Source organism: Pan paniscus, chromosome 1 (assembly GCF_029289425.2).
Source record: "Pan paniscus chromosome 1, NHGRI_mPanPan1-v2.0_pri, whole genome shotgun sequence".
Classification (NCBI taxonomy): Eukaryota; Metazoa; Chordata; class Mammalia; order Primates; family Hominidae; genus Pan; species Pan paniscus.
In genome coordinates, this window is record NC_073249.2 from 91,174,986 (window position 1) to 91,197,332 (window position 22,347).

Consider the following 22,347-nt stretch of genomic DNA (forward strand, 5'->3'; position numbering starts at 1 on the left):
ATTTTTGTATATTTATTTTATTTTACTTTTTTTTTTTTTTTTGTAGAAACCGGGTTTCACCATGTTGGCCAGGCTGGTTTTGAACTCCTGACCTCAAGTGATTCACCCACCTTGGCCCCCCAAAGTGCTGGTATTACAGGCATGAATCACCTCACCTGGCCCTATTCTGCTTTTTTGATGGAGATAATACAGTTGCAGGTGTAACAAGCTGGAAATTCTTGGGCATACGCTTGACCAGAAACAAAGGCTTTTTCATGTGTTTGGGAATGTCTCTTCTCTCTTTCTCTGACGGTTTTTATTTGTTTTGGGAATAAATGCAAACTTCTCAGTGTGATGTTTTATGTGCTCTATGAACTTGGATTTCATTGACTGTCTACACGTTTTTAGACACTGCAGTTTTCTCTAGCTCACATTACATTATCTAACAATTATTTGCAGTTCATTTGCTTATGGCATTAAGTCCTGATACCCATTCCCTACCTTTTAAATCTCTGTTTGGTATGAGATTTTCCATGCTTTCCCATACTTCTACTTCCTGGCTCTCTTAATTAGAATTAGTCTTTTTCATTTCCTTATACATATATGGAATTTATCCCATTCTTCCTATAGTACAATCATTTGCTTAAATGTTGGAATCTTAAAAGCCCATTTGCTGTTTATTTTTGTATCCTTAAATGGCTTTGCATTTATTATATGCTCAATAAATATAGAATAAAACAAATTAATTATCTTCCATATACATTATCTCCTTCTTTCCAAAGATGGAAATACTTGACAACAACTGGACTGCCCTGCTGGAACTGTGGAACAAGCGTCATCATCAGTATGAGCAGTGCTTGGACTTTCATCTCTTCTACAGAGACAGTGAGCAAGTGGACAGTTGGATGAGTAGACAAGAGGTAACGGGAGGGGTCCATACCATCTCTAGAAGTAATTTCTCTCACCCTTCATTTGCCACCATGACTACCATGAGTTCCCTCACAACCACTCCTGTGAGTCAGAGCTTGTCTTGGAAACTAAAGGGTGATCCACAAGAAAAAGAAAAGATGGGCCCTTTCTATAAGGCTCCTACAATTCCCTCATCAACAAAAGCATATATACTTAAATACATAGCAGAGAGGCTTTAACTACAATTGAAATAAGGCAAAATAAATATCAAATTGGTAAAGGGTCAGGAAGAGAAAACTGATGAGTCAGGCAGGGTACATCAGAGTGGAGGTGAGTAGGCCACTTGAGGCAGTTTTGAGAGCTCAGAATGATGTCTAGACTGGTTGAGGAATTCCATGTGGACAGACCCAGAAACATAGGTGAGAAAATTGTGTGAGAGTATCAGGAAGGAGGCCTGAAACTCCTGCTGTTTAAAGTTAGTTTCTACCCATTATCATAATGTGTGCTAATTCCCACCTTGTTCCCTCCTGCCTTAGTCCTTGTCTCAGAGATATGCCAAGAGGAATGTTTCTTACCGGTCAGACACAGCTTAGGTGTGTCTTTCTGTCTTCTACAGGCCTTCCTGGAAAACGAGGATCTGGGAAACTCACTGGGCAGTGCAGAAGCCCTTCTTCAGAAGCATGAAGACTTTGAGGAAGCATTTACTGCCCAGGAAGAGAAGATCACAGTAAGAAATGGGCCCTAGTTTGGGCATTGGCTCCCTCTCTGTATACATAATTTTACACAATACCGGTCCCCAGACAGCATTGCTCCTGTAACTACGAGACATAGCCTGAGGATTATCCATAATCAAGTTGCATCTCTTCTTTCATTGTTGGTGTGTTTTTTTGTGTGTTTTTCAAACTCTTTAATTTTATAAACATAAAATGTTTATATAGTGAGAAAGCCAAAACTTAATACTAATCTTTATAAAAAAAGTGAAAATAGCCAGAAAAATACTCATACCAATTTTTATCACACAATTCTTGTTCTACAAAGCATATTTGGAAAGTTTTTCTAGATGGTAGGCCATGTTTTTTTTTTTCTGATGAAGTGTATGATTTTGTTTTATATTTTCTTCAGAGTAAATAGAAATTATTGAATTCTTATTCAGTATAGAATCATTACTTAGAAATTTTATTTTTTTTTCATTTCTTCCTCTCTAGCAATATCTTAATATAATTTTCTCTTCCTTGGTAACATCTAGATATCTAAGTGCTGTCTACTGTTTTCCTTTACAGCATATTTTTCCTTTATAGTATATCTTTATCTCTGTTTTTCATCAAATATGACTACAGAGTTTTCCTGTGAGCCTTAAGTTACAATGTCCCAGAAAGCTGGTGAATGTAAAGGCAGGACTCAGAGAAGTGAAAGGAAGACTTCATGGGTCCAATACATTGTATGTCTCTGGCTGTTCCTAGGATGACGCTGACTTTAACACCACCTTTGCCACATACACATACATACCACTACCTCCACCACCAGCAGCAGCAACAACAAAAATAGCAGGCAAATTCCTAGTCTTCTCTGTTAATCTTAAATCAATATGGTGAAGAGGTGGAAGTCCAATTAATATCAAGTCCCTCATTAATTGATATGTGTGTCCTTTCTGTTGAATCTCATTGGTCAAAGCTAACAGTGTAAAATAATTTATTGTTTATAAAGTGTTATCATTTATTTTAGATCATTTTCTTATTCCAATCAATTAATTCTGAGCTCTAGTAATTTGGGGGATTTCTGGTTAAACAAGGGTGAAAACTTACCTCTACAATTTCTGACTCTTCTCCTATGTAACTGGAGATAGAGATAGAGATATAGCTAGAGCTAGAGATAGAAGGAGATAGAGATAGAGGTAGAGATGAGATAGAGATAGAGAGATATTTGAGAGATGAATACATGGATAGATAGATGGATGGACAGGCTGGCCATGGACATGGTTATATCATTGGTAGTGCTTCCTCTTGAAGACAAGAATAAATCAATCATCTCATAGCGACATCTGCATTCATTTACTGTAACCTGTATTTAAAAAATATTGTGGTACTGAGAATGTAATTGACATGCCCTGAGGTATATATTTTGAAATACAATTTATAACAGAAACCTGAATAAGGACTTACATCTGCTGGCCTTCAAACTTCTCCTCCCACATTGCTGTGCTTCATCTTTAAACAGCTACCCAAACTGTGTAAACTATTACTCAGTGGTCACTGAGGGAATAGCATTCATTTTTATTTTTATTTTTTCAGACTGTAGACAAGACTGCAACCAAATTGATTGGTGATGACCATTATGATTCAGAGAACATCAGGGCTATCCGTGACGGGGTATGTCCAAGGGCCTAGAGCTTCTGTGTGCCTACGCACTAGAATCAAGAAGAGTTTTGGTGGGCATGGTGACCAGGGTGGTCAGCGAATCTCACGTGTTCATATTTGGTTGTGCTGACGGTAAGTTTACTCATGGTTTTTGCAGCTGTTAGCCCGGCGGGATGCCCTACGTGCAAAGGCTGCCACTAGAAGTAGATTGCTGAAGGAGTCATTGCTTCTGCAAAAACTGTATCAGGACTCAGATGACCTAAAGAACTGGATCAACAAGAAGAAAAAGTTGGCAGATGATGAAGATTACAAGGTAGGCAGAGTTTTCAGGAGCTGGATGTAGTTATCAGGAGTTCCTTTCATTGGAAGTACAGTCTTGGAGTAAAATGAACTTTAGCGTTCAGCTGGTGATCCTCATTTTACAGATGACAAAACAGAGGCTCAGAAAAGGGCAATGACTCCCTGAAGTCTACTTATACAGTTAAATATCAAGGATCTAGATTTTGGTTTTCCTATATTCTGATGTTCTTCACCTCTTTCCTCTGGCACAATTTCTGGTGATTCTTAGCCAAATGGGGGAAGGTAGGGAATGTTCCTTATTGAGCTGCTTATTGACCTTTTCTCACCTTTTCTGCTCCCCTCTGCATCCCTATAGTAGGAAAATGTTGTGTCTAATCCCACCAATACATTTAAAGTTTGTGAAAACTACTAGGAACTCAAAAAGTAACCTAAATATTTGGTATAATATCAACTTATAAAATTTTGTAGCTGGAAGAGAACAGCCCCTTATTTTATAGTTAAAGAAACCAGGATCTAAGTTGGGAAGTGAGTTGCCCAAAGTTATCCAGTTATTTAGAAGGTGGTTTAACAAAAAGTTAGAAGCATGAACTCTGGAGCAGGTAAACCTGGGCTCGAATTTTTGCTTTAGTTTGTTTATGGAAATTCCTGAATTATCTCTGTGCCATAGATTCCTCTTCCTTAGGGTTGTACTAACACATATATTGCACTCAAAAATGTTATATAATATAAACTATTATCTACACACTTGTATGTTTACAAACCTTCACATTTACCATCAGGACAAGAATTAGGCTTTTGATTTCTAGGCCAGTATCTATTGAAAGTATTTATTTTCCTGATATTATTTAATCTTAAATGTATACTTCTGATCGTTTTGTTCTTATATCTTGACAGAGCTATGAACATCTTATCCTTGCATTTCATTTTGTGAAGCTTGTTCATATGTGTTTGCATTCACTAGATGAATTATGGCTCCAGTATATGTTTAATAAACAGATCTCTATATGGGTCAAATGGATGGAAGGTTCATGTATGCGGTGAGGAATGGAAGACAATTTTCACCTTTCATCACAGCTCTGATTGTTAGTACTTGAATGGGGTGTCATATTCAAAATGATCTTCAAGCCATGTCTAAGTCCAGCAAAAAAAATTGCCAGCTTAGTTTGCCATGTCTGCCACATGTAGAAAGAGGGATTCATTGCATGAATTTCTCAAACGTTGGACTGGGAAAGTTCCCCCTTTTATCTTCTTGTTAGCATCGTTCGTTAGATTTATAGTGAGAAGTAACCTCTTATTCTCAAAATTTCTGTCCCTCATTCTTCAAGTAATGTTTTCTTTTTTCATCTTATCTCAGGACATACAGAACTTGAAGAGTAGGGTTCAAAAGCAGCAAGTCTTTGAAAAGGAGTTGGAAGTTAATAAGACCCTGCTGGAAAACATACAGAAAACTGGCCAAGAGATGATTGAGGGTGGTCACTATGCCTCTGACAATGTGACCACTCGTCTGAGTGAAGTTGCCAGCCTCTGGAAGGAGTTGATGGAGGCTACAGAACAGAAAGGTAAAAAGCAGAGGTTTTGGTGAAAGGTCATTTTCTAAATTCTGAAATCTACTACATTTATCTTTACCACTGTAAATTTATCTGGTGGCCTCTATGAGAAGGCATACTACTCATTTGCTTCCATGTGTCTTTCTTTTATTGGTAAAATTTTAAAAATCCAACCTGAATTTATAACACTATATATTAACACAATTTTATGTTTCCTTCAAGTGTGTAGGATTTTCAAAAAAAATTTTTTTGGCAGTGGCAGGTGAGCTGAAATTGCTTTTGTTTTCCTCACTTTTTTCCTACTTTGTTGTTTTTCTTTCCCTTGAACAAGTATTTTTGAACCATGAGTTTTACATATTTTGGTTCTATAAGCTAGACAAGATATTATGACTCATTAGACATTAAAAGATTGTTGATGTCACACGTGATTTTCCTACATTTTATTCTTACAGAGACTGATGACTTGTTGATCTTTTTAAACCTATTTGAAAGTGTTTAGGCTTGCTATAAGCTCTTAAAACAATCTCACATGTCTTCTTGGAGAGTCTTCACTTATATTTTACCCTTTACTTTGGAAAATTAATCAATTTTTAGTAATTAACACAAATTATGAGTTTTCTATTCATGTGCCCCTTGTTATAAACATCATCTATAAACATAACTTTTCCTTGATTACAGAATAAATATGTCATACTGATTTTTTTTGGATACCATCCTTATTTTTGGTTTAGAAAAACAAAATCAAACTTGGTATGACAATATATCACTGCTACTGTTCACCATCAGGAGACACAGCAATTCCTTTGCAGAAATAATGCAAATAATTGCAATAAGATAATAGTACAGAATCGATCTGAGCAGAATGTGAATGAAGACACTTTCTGGAAGATAAAATTGTGGGGAACAGTTGGTGATGAAAGACAGGCACTAAGGGGGGAAAGCAAAGTTCAGTGAAATAATTTTATAAAAAGAAACTTACAAATTTCAAACTGAACCAACCTCATTATGCTTCTCCTAGAAAATAGAGTGTTTGGATTTGAATTTCCTTGAAAAAGAGGTCTGGATAGAGAGTAAAAATCACATAAGGAAACACCCAAGATGGTTAAAATCTGACACAGCAGAACTATATCTTATCAGGCAATATAACTTCTTATTTATTTTTGCTTTGAGAACATTACTATATTCAGAAACAAATATTATCAGAATTCTACAAATTTAAGATGACTTTTTGTGAGACATGTGAGACAGTTATATTTCCCTCTTTGCAATATTAAAATACTATATTGATCCTTCAATTGGAGGAAGGTATATTATAGTGTAAAGAGGAATAGTTACGGTACCTAATGTCTTCTACCTTATGTCTTCTCCCAGGGACCCAGTTGCATGAGGCCAACCAGCAGCTGCAATTTGAAAATAATGCAGAAGATTTGCAGCGCTGGCTGGAGGATGTTGAGTGGCAAGTCACCTCTGAGGATTATGGGAAAGGCCTGGCCGATGTACAGAATCGACTCAGGAAACACGGCCTCCTGGAGTCGGCTGTGGCTGCTCGTCAGGTTTGTTGTTAGCTCTTTGGCCAGCCATAAGCAATGGGTGTATATGCTCTGAGCACACTCTTTATTAATAAGTAATTATTACTTATTAATTACGTATAAGTAATTATTACTTATTAATTACGAATAAGTAATAATTACTTATTAATTACGAATAAGTAATTATTTCTTATTAATTACAAATAAGTAATTATTACTTATTAATTATTTAATAAGTAATTATTACTTATTAATTACCCATTGCTTATTATTACTTATTAAGTAATTAATAAGTAATAATTACTTATTAAGTAATTAATAAGTAATAAGTACTTATTAAGTAATTAATAAGTAATAATTACTTATTAAGTAATTAATAAGTAATAATTACTTATTAAGTAATTAATAAGTAATAAGTACTTATTAAGTACTTAATAAGTAATAATAAGCAATGGGTGTATATGCTCTGAGCACACTGATTATTAAGTAATAAGTAATTATTACTTAATAAGTAATTATTATTATTCAGAGAGCAAAAGAGCAAAGAACCAAAGGTAAAAATTCGAAATTTTTAGTAAACCAACTGCCTTTTCCCAAAATCTTCTCCAATCTAGCCAGGGGTGCTGGGTGCTCAGTGTCTTTGGTCAGAACCTCATGGTTAGTGTAAGGCTTTATTGACTTTTCTAAACATAAACTCTTCTCTCAATCTAGAAATCTGGGTTGTATATACATCCTTGTGGCTTACTAGTTATGTGATCTTTGATAGGTCATTTCACTTTCTGCATCTCCGTATCTTCACTATCCTCACCTATAAAATAAGGGGTTGGGATAAAGTTGTCTTTTCCTGTTCAGGTATTCTGTGATTCAAAGCTTAAAAATATTTTAAATCCTACATTTTTTTAAAATAAGGAAAATTGAAACCAATAGAAGTAAAGTGACTTTCCCAATGTGACAGCGAAAATTAACAACAGAGCCAGAATAATGAACTGATGTCAAGGTTTCTAGTTTCAGAGATATTTTCTCCAACATCATAACAGACTCCTATTTAAAATGAATTTATTCCAAAAGTTCCTAGGTTGTGGATATTCTATGTGAGGTTTGGGAGATTTCAATGGAAATCCACTTCCAGCCAATTCAATTTCTCATCCCAGGAATCCTAGCTTGTATTTAAAAATGATTCCACCATTCCCTAGAAGATCCCACTAATCTGCCTTTTAAAAATACACTTTCATGATGCCTACTCTATGGTCACTCGAGTTAAATGGAAAAAAACAGAAGAATCTACAGAAAACAGGAAAAAAGTCATTTGTATACCTTTAGAGATGGCTCTCTGGGGCTTTAAGTAAGGTAAAAGACTGGAGTAGGAAAAATCATACAAATATAGCTTTGAAATCTACCCGGAGAGCAGAGTTTCAAAGGATGGAAGGGTATAATTTGTTTAATTTTTTTTGTTGTTTAAAAGCAAACAAAAAAGGACGTCTTGAAGAAGATAAACTTTATGTGTAAGAGCTTGAGAAATAGGAGTGTGTGACACCATTTGGGAAAGTTAGGGTGGCTGGTCACCAGGAATTGGAACTCCTAATGTGGGTAGAGGCAAAGAAATGATACTTGCAAAGGAAATTTTAGATATAGAATGTTAAAGTTGAAAAAGATCTTCAATATCTTCTAGCCCAAAGTTTTCATTATATAGTTTAAGAAACTAAGATCAAAACAGGTGACAGAACTTTTCCCAAGATCAAATGGCAATGGTCTGGCAGCCAAGTATATGAGCCAGATATCCTCTCTCCCTCGCCTGGTGCATCCTGCACTACATTAGAGGTTTTCAAAGAGTACAGCGGATCTATAGTGATGATGATAATGATTATGTTTGAAAATCCTTCCATTATGTTCTGATTTACAAAAATGTCTTAAGAAATGAGAATAGTTGTCTACTGAGGGATTTTAGTTTTATTTCCTTATAAGTTATCTGATTTTTGGTTTTAATTTATTTTACTTTAAGTTCTGGGATACATGTGCAAAAAGTGCAGGTTTGTTACATAAGTATACATGTACCATGGTGGTTTGCTGCACCTATCAACCTGTCATCTAGATTTTAAGCCCTGCCTGCAGTGGGTATTTAAGTCCTTGACAGGCCCTGGTGTGTGATGTTCCCCTCCCTGTGTCCATGGGTTCTCATTGTTCAACTCCTACTTATGAGTGAGAACATGCGGTGTTTGATTTTCCATTCCTGTGTTAGTCTGCTGAGAATGATGGCTTCCAGCTTCATCCATGTCCCTGCAAAGGACATGAACTCATTCTTTTTTATGGCTGCATAGTATTCTATATTGTATATGTGCCACATTTTCTTTATCCAATCTATCATAGATGGGCATCTGAGCTGCTTTTAAGTCTTTGCTATTGTAAATAGTGCTACAGTAAACATACATGTGCATGTGTCTTTATAGTAGAATGATTTATAATCCTTTGGGTATATACCCCGTAATGGGATTGCTGGGTCAAATGATATGTCTGGTTCTAGATCCTTGAGGAATCACCAAACTGTCTTCCACAATGGTTGAACTAATTTACACTCCTACCCACAGAGTAAAAGTGTAAGGCCTCTAATTTTTTATGGAGAAGTGAGTATGTGCTTTAAGAAGTTACTGATAGTCCATATTTTTAAACTTTTTTCCAAATTGAGGAGCCATAGATAAAATCCTTTATAGATTGAGCACTGAATGGCAAAATAGCAAAAATAAAACAAACTGCCAGATGTTTCTCTGTATCTTGAAGAACTTCTTTTTTATTATTATACTGTAAGTTCTGGGATACATGTGCAGAATGTGCAGGTTTGTTACATAGGCATACATATGCCATGGTAGTTTGCTGCACCCATCAACCTGTCATCTAGGTTTTAAGCCCTGCACGCATTAGATATTTGTCCTAATGCTACCTCTCACTTGCTTATGTGCCACTCTTATACCCAATTAACAAACGAGAAAAACAAGCAAATAAAAATCCTGGGTACTGTGTCTGCCAGGCCAGGTATAGTTTACCTCACTAATAAATATGTAGTGTACCTATTGTATCTATTTCACCTTATAGGTATATGACTAAAATTTGATTTCTAGGAATAGCCTTCAAAATCCTGTTTCTGTGTCCCTCCTTTCTCAGATATGGCTCAAAGGAGGACAACTAGCTGGTGGCAAGGCACTCCGTTAAATTTATCTTTCTGAGCTTCTGACAATTTTTTATAACATCACGTTTCATCTCATAGGTATTGTTTCTGCTATGCAACAAACTTAAGCCTGAGAAGTTTCCATTTATTTGCAGTTATAGCTCATTTTAAAGAGAAAGAATACAGAAGGTGAACTGAGATAGAAAAACACTTCCAGTTTTTTCCTTGGGGCCCAGTTTATCAATACTCTTAAACAATCAAACTGTGCAGTTCTAATTTTTCTGATTTCCTTGAAGCATTCTATAAATATTTTGATGTTTCTAAAATATGTTTTGAGAACTACTTTCGTGTGAATAGCCCTCACCTGATGTGGTGGTCCCCAGTGTAGCAACCCCTCTAACTCCATTTCACTGATTTAATTAGAGATCAGAACACAGTGCATATGGGAACTGATTTTCCCATGACCCCGTTTCCACCATGACAAACTCCTATTACTTCCTACTAAATGATGGGATTTCTTGGCATTCATTCTATTTCTCCCTTAGGATCAGGTGGATACCCTTACAGACCTGGCTGCATATTTTGAAGAAATAGGCCATCCTGATTCTAAGGATATAAGGGCAAGGCAGGAGTCGTTGGTATGCCGATTTGAAGCTCTGAAAGAGCCACTGGCCACCCGAAAGAAGAATCTCTTAGACCGTCTCCATCTGCAGCTAATTTGTAGAGACACAGAGGATGAGGAGGCCTGGATCCAAGAGACTGAACCCTCAGCTACTTCCACCTACCTTGGTTAGTACAGCCTGAGCAGGCTGAGCCATTAGGAAAGGACCAAGATCTATGGATTAAGGGAGATCTGGGGTACTGTAGTTGGAGTCTAGAAAGCTTGCTCTTAGCTGTTTCTTCTCACACTCATGAAAATTTGTCCAGCCCTTCATAAAAAAATTTTTAAAAATTATACTAAAAAATTACACCTCCTAAAACTGGACATGAGCAATGCCATGAATTTAGGGCCCCTGGGAAGAGCTAGAGTGCTCAGCATTTTGTTGCTTGCTCTAAAACTGTTAAGGTCTTTGAACAGTCATGGTTAATGTCTGAGATACTAAGTGTTTGTGTTTAGGTTGTAGCTGGCCCCTTCTTATAAATTATATGAGATTTTTCTTCTGACAATAGCAAGGGTGAAGTAGCAGATAAAGCACATATTGTCCTTTCCTTCAGAAGCTGCTAGTTCACCAGTGTCAAAGCCAGTACACTTATACTGAGGCAGAGAAAAAGGTGTACACAAATACAGTGCAACTTAGTATGCATATTTTGGAAACATCTATGAAAGACTGGACAATGAGGACAATGAAAGGGTTAGTCTGGGAAAACTTCCTGGAAGATAAAAGCCTGAGGCTTATTGGAAAGGCATAAAAAGTTTCTAGAGAGTATATTTTGAATGGGAAGTAGTAAGAAAGAAAGTTTAGAGGGAAAAGAGATAAAGCATGGTTAGGATACAGGGAGGATAAAGCAGACAGCAGGATTTCGGGATCTTAGAAGATGAAGGAAATTCACAGTAAGCAGTATTTATTGTTTGCTTGTTAATGCTATTCAATCAATGAGGCACTTTTTGTAAGTTATTTCTAATGATTACAAATAGATCTTCAAACCGGTTACACTGTGCCTTTTTCATGATGAGAAAAATTGGGCATAGAAGATTTAAAAACTTTCTGAAGTCCATAGAAATTAGCAAGTAGAAGTTCCTTCCTTGTACATCACAATATGCTGAAAGAGAGTTGTGTGCATAATATTGGACATTTGAACTAAGAAGTTACTTGCCTTCGTACCTATCTTTCAACAAAAATAGTGATGTTTTCATTATCTCATGTATAACAGTGAATTGAAATTTATTAATAAAAAGAGGCCAGGGGAAGAACAAAGATAAGTAGAGTGAATTCAGACAGATGATATAAATTTAAAGGATCTTACTCAATGGTTAGAACTTCAAAGGGAAGAACCTGTGGGTCCAAGAGTTCTAAAAAAGTGAGGTATGCTACTTCCATACACCAGGATACTTTGAAATTTCCATACTCCGAAACTTTGAAATTCCTTTCCTCTGCAGGAAAGGACCTGATTGCTTCCAAAAAGCTTCTGAATAGGCACAGAGTCATCCTGGAGAACATTGCCAGCCATGAACCACGCATTCAAGAGATAACAGAAAGGGGAAACAAGATGGTAGAGGAAGGTGTGTATGATTGAGATTCAGTTGGACAAAGCATCACCAGGCCAGACCTCTGGGAAGAAGTTTGTACTATCTTAGGGTTTCAAGGGAATTTAAAAATATCTGACTCATTTTCCCACTTAATGCTCTTTTGGCATTTCTGACAAATGGGCATATGGTTTTGTTTGTATATTTCAATAACAGGAATATTCCAATCCTGTGAACCACTATTTGTTTGTAAAACAAAAATTATTAAAGTAAAATATCTTTATCCTAATCATTAATATGCTTCTCCGCAGAAGTTCCAGAATTCAGAATCTAATTTACAAAGCCCTATGAATTAAATCAGGTCTCTTTTCCATATGGGAGCTTCCAGATCTGTGAAGGCAGATCTTAGTTATGCAGTGTTGAACTATTTTTATAGTAAACTGTTCCATTTATTTAGCTTCTCACTTCATATAGTTTCAATACCTCTGTTCATTCTTTTCATCCAATTCAGAAATTCCTGATGCTTAAGTATGATGTTCAGTTTTGAACATCATAAGCCATGTATGGTGTAAGCAGTGCAGATTACACTGGGATTTTCCCTCTGTTGTTTGAAGAATCAGTTGATGCCAACCAGTATCTAGTTTTCAAAAGTATAGGTTAAAATTCAGTTTGCTGAGCAAAACTTCAGATCCCAACTGAGTGATTCAAACCAACAACTGTAGAAATTCGCCCGTTTTTTAAATCTTCAACTATACTTGTAGATTTTGTCTTCTTCTCTTTTCAGTTCTATCAATTTTTGTTTTGTATATTTTGAAGCTCTGTTATTATATGCATATACATTTAGTATTGTTCTGTCTTTTTGATGAAGTTAAATCTTCACATTATGAAATATCAATCTTTATCCCTGGTGAAATTCTTTGTTCTGAAGCCTTTAGTAAACTTTAATAAAAGCCACATGAGCTATCTTTTGATTAGTTTTTGCATAGTGCATATTTCTCCATCTTTTTGCTTGCACTCTGTTTCTTATATTTAAAGTGGGATTCTTATAAATAGCATATAGTCAGGCCTTGTTTTTATTCTATTCAATCTGGTAATTTTTCTTTTTTAATTGTGATATTTAGACAATTTACACTTAGTGCAATCATCAATATGGTTTATTTTAAATCTGGCAAGTTGCTATATTTTTTCTTTTTATCTATCACTTTACGTCTCCTTTAGATCAATTTTGTATTTATTGTGATTCCATCTTATCTTCAAATTGGCCTATTAGCTACAATTGCTGTTTTGTGTTTGTGTGTGTATGTTTATTATAGCACAGTGATTTTGCCAGTGTGATTTGGAGTCCTTTTAGGGTCTCTGACACACTCCTAGTGGATTCACAAAGTTAAAATATTTTCATAATAATGCTAAGACTATTGTTTTCTTTTACAGACTTATTCTTTTATAAGCATAGAATGGAGTTTCCCAGAGCCTAGAGATGGGTGATGATGTCACTGTTCTGTCTAATGGAGTATATACTTGTACATTCTTTTCTTTCAAAGCTTCTTGTTTTGATTTCTTATATGGGAACTATTAATCAGTCTAACTATATAAGCAAAAGATATTTTGCATTCTTAATAATTTTTAAAATTGTAAAGGGATCCCAAAAGCACAAATTTGAGAGCCACTATTCCAGGAGTTAAAATATAGATTTTTAAATCTATCATAGTCTAATTTCAAATAATATTATGCATTTCATGTTTAATATAAGATTCTTAAATTGATACTTCCATTTGTTTTCACCCTTGTGCTATTGGTGTCACATATTTTAAATTTTTACATGTTATAAACCCTATAATTCAACATCATTATCTTTGCTTTGGTAGTCAACCGGTTTTGAATGAGATTATTAAATGAGAAAAAAATTCATCCTCATAGTTCCCATTTCCAGTATTCTTCATTTCTTTCTTTAGGTTAATATTTTCATTTGTATTATTTTTCTTCTGCTTGAAGAACTTCATCTAACATTCCTTATATTGCAGGTCTTCTATCCATAAATTCTCTAGACTTTTGTTCATCTAAAGGTCTTCATTCTACCTTCCTTTTTGAAATATATTTTCACTACATATAAAATTCTCGGTTGACAACTTCTTTCTTCCAGTATTTTAAAGATGTGCTGCCTTGTCTTCTGACTTTGCAAGCTTCTGATAAGAAGTCTGCTGTCTTCATGATCTTTGCTCCTCTGTATGTAATATGTCTTTTTTTCCCCCTCTAACTGTTTTAAAGCTTTTCTCTTTATCACTGGTATTAAACAATTTCATTATGCTATAACTTGATGGAGTTTTCCTTGTTTCTTCAGCTTGGTGATTGTTGAGCTCCTTGGATCTGTTTTGTTATGGTACTCCTGGGGCAGGGTTTATTCGGGGACTGATTTAGAGATGAAAGTAATATTGAGATATGTTACTCTTCTGAGGACCCTATCTCATGTATTACAATATTTTTCCACTTTGATGGGTGGAATGTTAACTATTTTCATTCTTAATTGAGGCCTAGAAGTTGTTTGTCCACTGCTTTTAAGTCACTCTTTTCTCACCCTCCAGGATTTCCTTATACATGTGTGCATATGAGTAGTCAGACAAATACTCTAGGGAACTTCTCTGAAAAGGTCTATCTCTCTGTAACACTCTTCTCTTTGACACTCAACCTCACAAGTTCTAGTTCTCTTGTCTTTCCCAAATGTTGATCTCTGTGTCCTCAATTCAGTGTGACTGGTGGTTCTATCTGCGTTAGCTCCCCAGGCCTACAGCCCAGAAACCTCCCGAGGCATAAGCTTGGCAATTATAGAACATATCTCATTTATTTCCCTTCTCTCAGGGATCACAGTCCTCTCTCCATTATCTGAAAATCATTTTATCTTACAGCTTTTCCTGTTTTCTAGCTGTTCAGGGTGGAAGAGCAACTCTCATAGTAATAACTCCTTTATGGGAAGAAATGGAAATCAGCTGATTTTTCTGCTTCATCTAAAGAAGACATGATTTTGGAACTCTCAGTCACGCACACATTAGTATTCTGTTTTCAAGTCTGTATTTGTCAAACAATACCAACCCATTCACCACCACATGCATATCTCCCATTAGTACCTTTTGTTACTTAATCTCACTTAGGATATTTCAATTACCAGGTAACTCAAGAAAAATATAACGTCGACTAAATAACATACCATTTTTATCACTTCCTTTCTCTTTTCCAAGGTACCAAAAGGATTAGAGTATGTTAAACACTCATGAGGATCATACTCACCTTTTCTATAATTACTCCATAGGACACTTTGCTGCAGAAGATGTGGCCTCTAGGGTCAAGAGTTTGAACCAGAATATGGAGTCTCTCCGTGCTCGAGCTGCTAGGCGACAAAATAATCTTGAAGCCAATGTCCAGTTCCAGCAGTACCTGGCTGACCTGCATGAAGCAGAAACATGGATCAGAGAGAAGGAGCCTATTGTAGATAATACTAACTATGGGGCTGATGAAGAAGCAGCTGGGGTAAGGTGGGGGTGGGTTTAACATTGTGAATCCTCAACAAAGGCAACCAAATTATCAATTTAGGGTTTGCTTAGCTTGTCGGACAGCTCCAGATTCTGCCAGATTATTTGGGGTTTCCAGAGTGGTCGCCTTTGGCCTTCATCTGCTGAGACTCCCTCAGAGTTGACAGGAATCCCAAAAGATATGCTACATTTTTCTCATCCCATGGAGATTCATATATTCTTTAGAGATTATCTAAATCAAAAAAGTGTGATCAGAGTCATAGTCATAATCCCATCCTAAACTTTCCAGAGTAACCTCGAGCATTTATAAATTAATCATGGTTTTAAGATAGAGACACCTTAATTACTTGATTAAAATAAAATTGGACAGATATGTTGGGGCAAGAAGAACCACAAAGGTTATAATCACACTTTTTATCCATGTATTTGTTTTGCACATTGTCCCATAGGAAGCTGGTATAGTATTTCACAAACCTCTGGCACTAGAAATTATTGGTATGCATATTTTAAGTTACACTAATGTTTATCCTATAAAGTAACAGTATCAACAGCATCCTCTTTTCAGCTATAATCTGTGTTGATAAAAATACTTTTGCAAGTTTGAATTAATTTTGATTTTAGTAAACATATTGAAATTATAATTTATTAACTCCTATTTCCTTCATGCTTGCAAATTTAGGGTTAAAAATAACTTTATAATAGATGGAAAGTAGCTTTTACCAGGATTTAAGACAAATAGCATAACCCAAAATAATAGTAGTTGAAATAATAGTGTTCCTCCTATATTCATTCTGATGATCTTCCATCAATAAATGCAGGCTCTTCTAAAGAAGCATGAGGCCTTTCTATTAGATCTCAATTCATTTGGAGACAGTATGAAAGCTCTACGGAATCAGGCAAACGCCTGCCAGGTAAGACTAACTTAGCGATGACAAGATTCACACTTCCCACCACAAAGAAAAAGAAATTGTCTTTATTGCTGATTTTTTACTTTCTACAACCCCAAAAACAATGACAAAGAAAACACTAAGTTCTATGACCCTTGTATGCAGGAACTGTAGCATCCACAATTTAGTCCAAAGGAGACTTTGTCCAAAAGAGGTTTTTGATAAATGGTATCATGTCTTCATTGATGTATTTTTGGCTTTCCTCTTTCCTTCCTTTTATATTTCTACCCTTCTTTCTTTCTTACTTTTCTTCATTTATATCTCTCCTTCTTATCTTTCTTCTTTACTCCCTTCTTTTGTTTCTTAATTTTTAATGCCAAAACTTATTAAATGTCTACTATATGTAAGTATGAATAAAAAATCCTGATTTGCAGGAAAATTACAGTCTATTAGGAGGCCAGATGTTTAACAGTAAGTGCATATAATAGATGTATAAACAGGACAAAGAGTCTCAAAGAAAGGCCTCTTGTGTTCTCTTGAAATAACAGTACTGGAAAATAGGAAAAATTTTGTAAGCTAAGGGAAACCACCTGATCTGAATTATTAAGGAAAGACAGATGGGTAGTTTACTGTGCAGAGAAAGAGGATAAGGGTTTTTCTAGTCAATAAACCGTGAGAGCAAATGCACTGAGGCACAAAACAATCAAGTTTTGTGGAAAATGCAATTGGTTAAGAATGTGAGAATGGAAGATGCAATTGGTTGAGAATATGAGAATGGCTCAGGTACAGGGCAAAACTGGGTGTCATGAAGATTAATTGAACTGGAATCAAATAAATGTTATAACAATGTCTACTGTATGTAGTGGTAGAAAAAAAGAGATACACTTCTTACCTTCAAGGAATTCTTTCTAATGAGAGGTTGTTAATCCACACATTCAGAGTAAACAAAAGACTTAGACTCAGTCTGTCAAATCAGTGTATATTTACAGACCTCCTATACTGTGCCTTCACCAGGCTCTGCACAGTGGGTGCCTAAACAAGAACAGAAGGATTTATATATTGTGTGGTATGAGGAAACATGTTACCTAAAGGAGATGAAATTAGAGGGCTCTGTCGGTGGAGGTGCATATTCAACTCCAACCTGAGGAAGGGGTGGGTCATTCCTTAGGAAGAGGGGTTATGTTTTGCTTGATTTCTCAGAGACATGAAATTGGCAGAAAGTAAAAATCAGAGAAAATTCTACCTTAGAATGCAGGCTGCTTACTAAACTGAGACACAAGATATTGTTAATGTTCTCAGTTTTTAAAATTCTGTGGCCTTTCCTGTGCTATTGATCACTCATATCTCAAATAGAAGGTCCGGAGCTCCTGACATAGTAACTTAAAGGCCAGAAGGAGTGGGAAGAATTATCACTGGAGGTACAGGGAAAGGTGATGACAGAGAGTGGGTCTTTTCACTTTCTCAAACAATTTTTTGAAATGTTGATGTGTATAATCCTTTTGCACCTTCTTAAGGGAGTACACTTCTTAAAATGTACTCCTCCCATTTTAAGAACTGATGGCTTAGAGCATTTAATACGTTTCTGACAAATTATGTATTTGCTTCCTTGCTTTGGGTTTATAGTTCCCAACCTGCCTGTCCCCGATAAGTGTCAGAATGGAGCAGTCTCTCTGAAGACCACATACTTTAATCTCTGCAGCCACGTAAGAGGTTCCAGCCAGAGGCTCTTTTCTCCTGGGAAGCCTAAAGGACTACTCACCCCTGGTAAGCTGTACAGGGAGATATTTCCAGTGCGTGACTGACACCTGCTTCCTGTTTTTATTCAGCAACAACAGGCTGCACCAGTGGAGGGAGCGGCTGGAGAACAAAGGGTCATGGCTTTATATGACTTCCAGGCCCGCAGCCCCCGAGAAGTCACCATGAAGAAAGGTGATGTCTTAACGCTGCTCAGTTCCATCAATAAGGTGACTTTTCCTTCTAATCTTTCCATCAAAAAGTGGCTCTTTCAGAACCATCTCTCCCAATCCTGCCAGATATTCATATTTTTACCATCTAACATTTATTTTATTATTTTATTTCTTGAATAACTATAACTGATTAAGTAGTATTTTTCCTGTAGATATTTTGCAGGATCCTACACATATCTTTTGGAATTATAATCCCAATGTTGCAGTTAAAGTCACAAAGAATTGAAGTTATATAATTAGCCCAAAGATACAGAAAGTATGAGTGGAAATTCTATAATATATTTAAAGGGCTAAGCTATCTCTTTCTTTCTTCCTCTTTGCTTGTTCCTCTTCTGTGCCAGTATTTCTAGTGATAAAATAACAATGTCTGGGGTTAGAAGGAGCCTACTAAAAGATGAGTCTTTTGTCAACTTGATTTTCTTTAGATCTTGTGCCTGGGAGAACAGTGATAAAATATTGGTTGAGATTGTTAAATATATTTTTCATAAAAACTGAAGTAATTTTTTATACTCTGATACCTAATTAATCTACAAAAATTCTTAAGAAGAAAAGAAAATAGTTTGGGCTATAGTTATTCCAAAGACAAGTAAATGTTTGGAGCGGCAGATGTTTCATTATCAAATAATGTGTGCCAGTCCATTTTTTCTTTGTCTAGGCCTCTTCATTATTTTTTGAGGAAGTTAACCTCAGAGTTTTGGTAGATGTGGCAACAGTTCAAAAATAAAAAATAAAATAACACTCAGGTATATGAATGTCAGAGCAATTCACATTTTTCAGACCTCTGCAAGAAGAATAGAAGAGAATACATTTTTGTGCAATATCCTCTTACACAGACGCTCCACTGCCAAGAAATCCAGCTAGAGCCTGGCTCCATGTGTTTTTTGTAAATTCCTCATGAACAAAGTGCCCCATCATTAAAAGAGCTGTCTTGGGTGTTTGAAAATCTCTCCAAAGTTAAGGGTCTAACATTAAGTATCAGATTACTTGATTTCAGGGGCTTGTCTATGCAATTCTTCATTTCATTTCTTGGTCATATATGAAAATTATGTGCCACTCATTAGACATGGTTAGCTTATCTTTGCCATTAACCTGTGCCTGGGCCAAGAGACTTAGTGTTGAAGTCTTTCCCGTTTGTTGCTTTTCCAAGAATTAATGAAGGAGTGGGGATCTGCTCTCCCTTCAGGACTGGTGGAAGGTGGAAGCTGCTGATCATCAGGGCATTGTCCCAGCTGTCTATGTCAGAAGACTGGCCCACGATGAGTTCCCGATGCTCCCACAGCGGCGACGAGAAGAGCCAGGCAACATCACCCAGCGCCAGGAGCAGATTGAGAACCAGTAAGTTCTGGAGCCTGGAGAACTGAACAGTATTTGGCCAGACATTTTTGGCCAAAGGCATTTCTTCTCATGACCCTGCATCTGTTAGATTTGAGATGCCACAGAAAATTTGAAGATTTTAAGAATCGAAAGTAAACCTAGAATCTTTTAAATGTTTCGGTTTCTTTTTGAGGAAAGGCAACCCCAGAATCATTCCATCAATTTCCTGAGGTCAGACACTTCACAGAGCTCTTCTGATTCCCTGCCCCACATTCTTTCAAGGTTATTAAAGTCTCCTGACATCTATATGAACTTTGTTTACTATGCCAGGCTTTTCATATCCAATTGTCAGTTACCATGTAAAATTGTCACTTTTATGAAATGGGAAAGGAATGTTGCCAGTCAAACTATTGGGTCACTGGCATTTTTACTATTTTTAAATGCAATCCTATGTGTTTATCTTTTTGCCCCCAAGGCTGTTTTCCTTCTATGTTTATTTCCTCCTCTCTTCTACTGTTCTTTTGCTTTTGATTTGTTTCCCCTTTCATTTTCGTTCCTTCTTTCTCTATGTTTGTCACTCAGCCTCTACTCTTCTGTATTTTCTCCTTCTTTTATTCCACTTTTCCCAATTCTCCATCCAGATACCGCTCCCTCTTGGATCGGGCAGAAGAACGCAGGCGTCGTCTATTGCAACGTTATAATGAATTTTTATTGGCCTATGAGGCAGGAGACATGCTGGAATGGATTCAAGAGAAAAAGGCAGAAAACACTGGAGTGGAACTAGATGATGTTTGGGAGCTGCAGAAAAAGTTTGATGAGTTCCAAAAGGTGAGAAAGAGGAACCTTCTCCAGACACCTTTTTGAAGGTTGCCATTGTTTCCTTTTATCCCTCAGCATATCCTACATGATCTTTTAATTTATTTCACACTTGTTAAATATTCTCCCCAAAGCTATTGGCAACTCTGTGGCTGAGATCTCCCTCTAGGTATTGTAGTTGCTAATAATTGGAAGGGAAATGCAGAAAAAACTAGTTACCCTAACTGCAGCCTTCAGTGCCTGCCACTCCAAAATCCTCCCCGGAGTGCTGGTCTTCCTGAATTCTTCACAACTTGCCCTATACTATACTTTGTTTCCAGTGCCCAGATTGGGATAAGGTATTGTTGTACCATGTGTAAAGTTTAATTATGGGGCAGAGTTTGGGGTGGAAGAAGGAAGAACCTGACTTGACAAACAATTTCTAATTTTTTGCCTACCTAAAACCCTTTCAACATTCTTTCTTCCCTTAGATTTTTTTCCATTATCTTAACTAGCAGTGAGTGTACATTCCTTCTTTTCTTTCTTTTTCTTTTGATATCTTCCACATGGGATTTAACACATACACACACACACACAGAGAGAGAGAGAGAGAGAGAGAGAGAGAGAGCACTCCCTAGAGCTGTTTCTTACAATATCTCATAATATAGGCAGATAATAACTCAATTAAAGAAATCTTTAAAGCTGGAGTTTGTACTGGTAGAAAAGGATGTCACACAGCTCAGGTATCAATCCCTCTAATGGTATGATTTAATCCAGAGGAGATTTTAAGAAATCTAGAAAAATGGCTATGCTTCATACTGCAGATACATAATAGTTATCTTGACAAGTTTTGGACAGCCACTAGGTGTCAAGATCTTTAAGGATACTCTTCTCAGTGGTGGATTGGAGGAGAGGAGCTTAGTGTGTATTACGGTGATGTAGGGGCAGAGATGGACAGGTAAGTATGGTAGATTCTTGATGAGGGGATTTACACTGCTTTGGATGAATTTACACTTCTTTGGATGAATTTTCCCATTCAGGATTTGAATACCAATGAGCCTCGGCTAAGGGATATCAACAAGGTAGCTGATGATCTACTGTTTGAAGGACTTCTAACACCAGAAGGAGCTCAAATCCGGCAGGTAACTAATGCCCCCTCCATTACTCCTCACTACCAGGTTGGGCTTTGGGAGCCCTCATTTCACTTCAACATGGAACTTTATATTCTGCAGATCCACTAGAACATGCAGAAGGTAACAGCAGTATGGAATTAGCTACAGGAAAGGCCAAAGACAATAGCCCAAATAGTCGCCATATTTTTGTTGTCTAAATTAACTTAATTAAAGCAGGCACATTTGTTAACATATATTGAGTGTCCTCCATGCCCTCACATATGTCATTTCATGGATGGGGTGGGAAAGGAGACAAAAGTATTGGTAGCAGAAATTAAGATGTAGCTTTAAAAGGCAGGATTAGGAGGTTTAGATAATATTACACTGGACATTAGGTAAATTAGATTTACGTCATAGCTGTATTCTTGTCTGACTGTGTGTCCTCAGACAAGTCTCTCCATTTCTAAAAACCTCAGTTTCTATATCTGAAAGCAAATATTGGATAGCACAATATCCAAATTACAATATCCAAACCTCCTCTTAATCTTCTGTACCAGGCTACACCAAATTAAATGTAAAGTTTTTCCTTACATGTCCACCCAATAATATAATTGAATTTGAATTGCAATTTTGGAATATATACATTTGAACTGACCTAAAATTCTTAAATTACAACACGTACTCACCTCTCTTTCACTGTCACACACACAAGAAATTCTCAATTACATGAATGCAAAGACAATGCAGATAAAGAAGCTATGATAGTGGGAAGAGGTTGATCAAGAAAGTTT

At 36.4% G+C, this 22,347-nt stretch overlaps 1 protein-coding gene across 1 annotated transcript in view; it reads left to right on the forward strand.

Annotated features, from left to right (window-relative positions):
- Positions 1-22,347, forward strand: part of SPTA1 (spectrin alpha, erythrocytic 1) — a 75,445-nt gene that overhangs the window by 13,735 nt on the left and 39,363 nt on the right. Inside the window, exons 12-25 of the mRNA XM_063598937.1 lie at positions 762-899; positions 1,505-1,615; positions 3,177-3,254; positions 3,400-3,555; positions 4,897-5,101; positions 6,461-6,642; positions 10,321-10,564; positions 11,874-11,996; positions 15,262-15,479; positions 16,300-16,392; positions 18,195-18,332; positions 19,519-19,670; positions 20,291-20,477; positions 21,485-21,586. Of these exons, the coding sequence (XP_063455007.1) occupies positions 762-899; positions 1,505-1,615; positions 3,177-3,254; positions 3,400-3,555; positions 4,897-5,101; positions 6,461-6,642; positions 10,321-10,564; positions 11,874-11,996; positions 15,262-15,479; positions 16,300-16,392; positions 18,195-18,332; positions 19,519-19,670; positions 20,291-20,477; positions 21,485-21,586 (2,127 nt within the window). The remainder of the gene's footprint in view (positions 1-761; positions 900-1,504; positions 1,616-3,176; positions 3,255-3,399; positions 3,556-4,896; positions 5,102-6,460; positions 6,643-10,320; positions 10,565-11,873; positions 11,997-15,261; positions 15,480-16,299; positions 16,393-18,194; positions 18,333-19,518; positions 19,671-20,290; positions 20,478-21,484; positions 21,587-22,347) is intronic.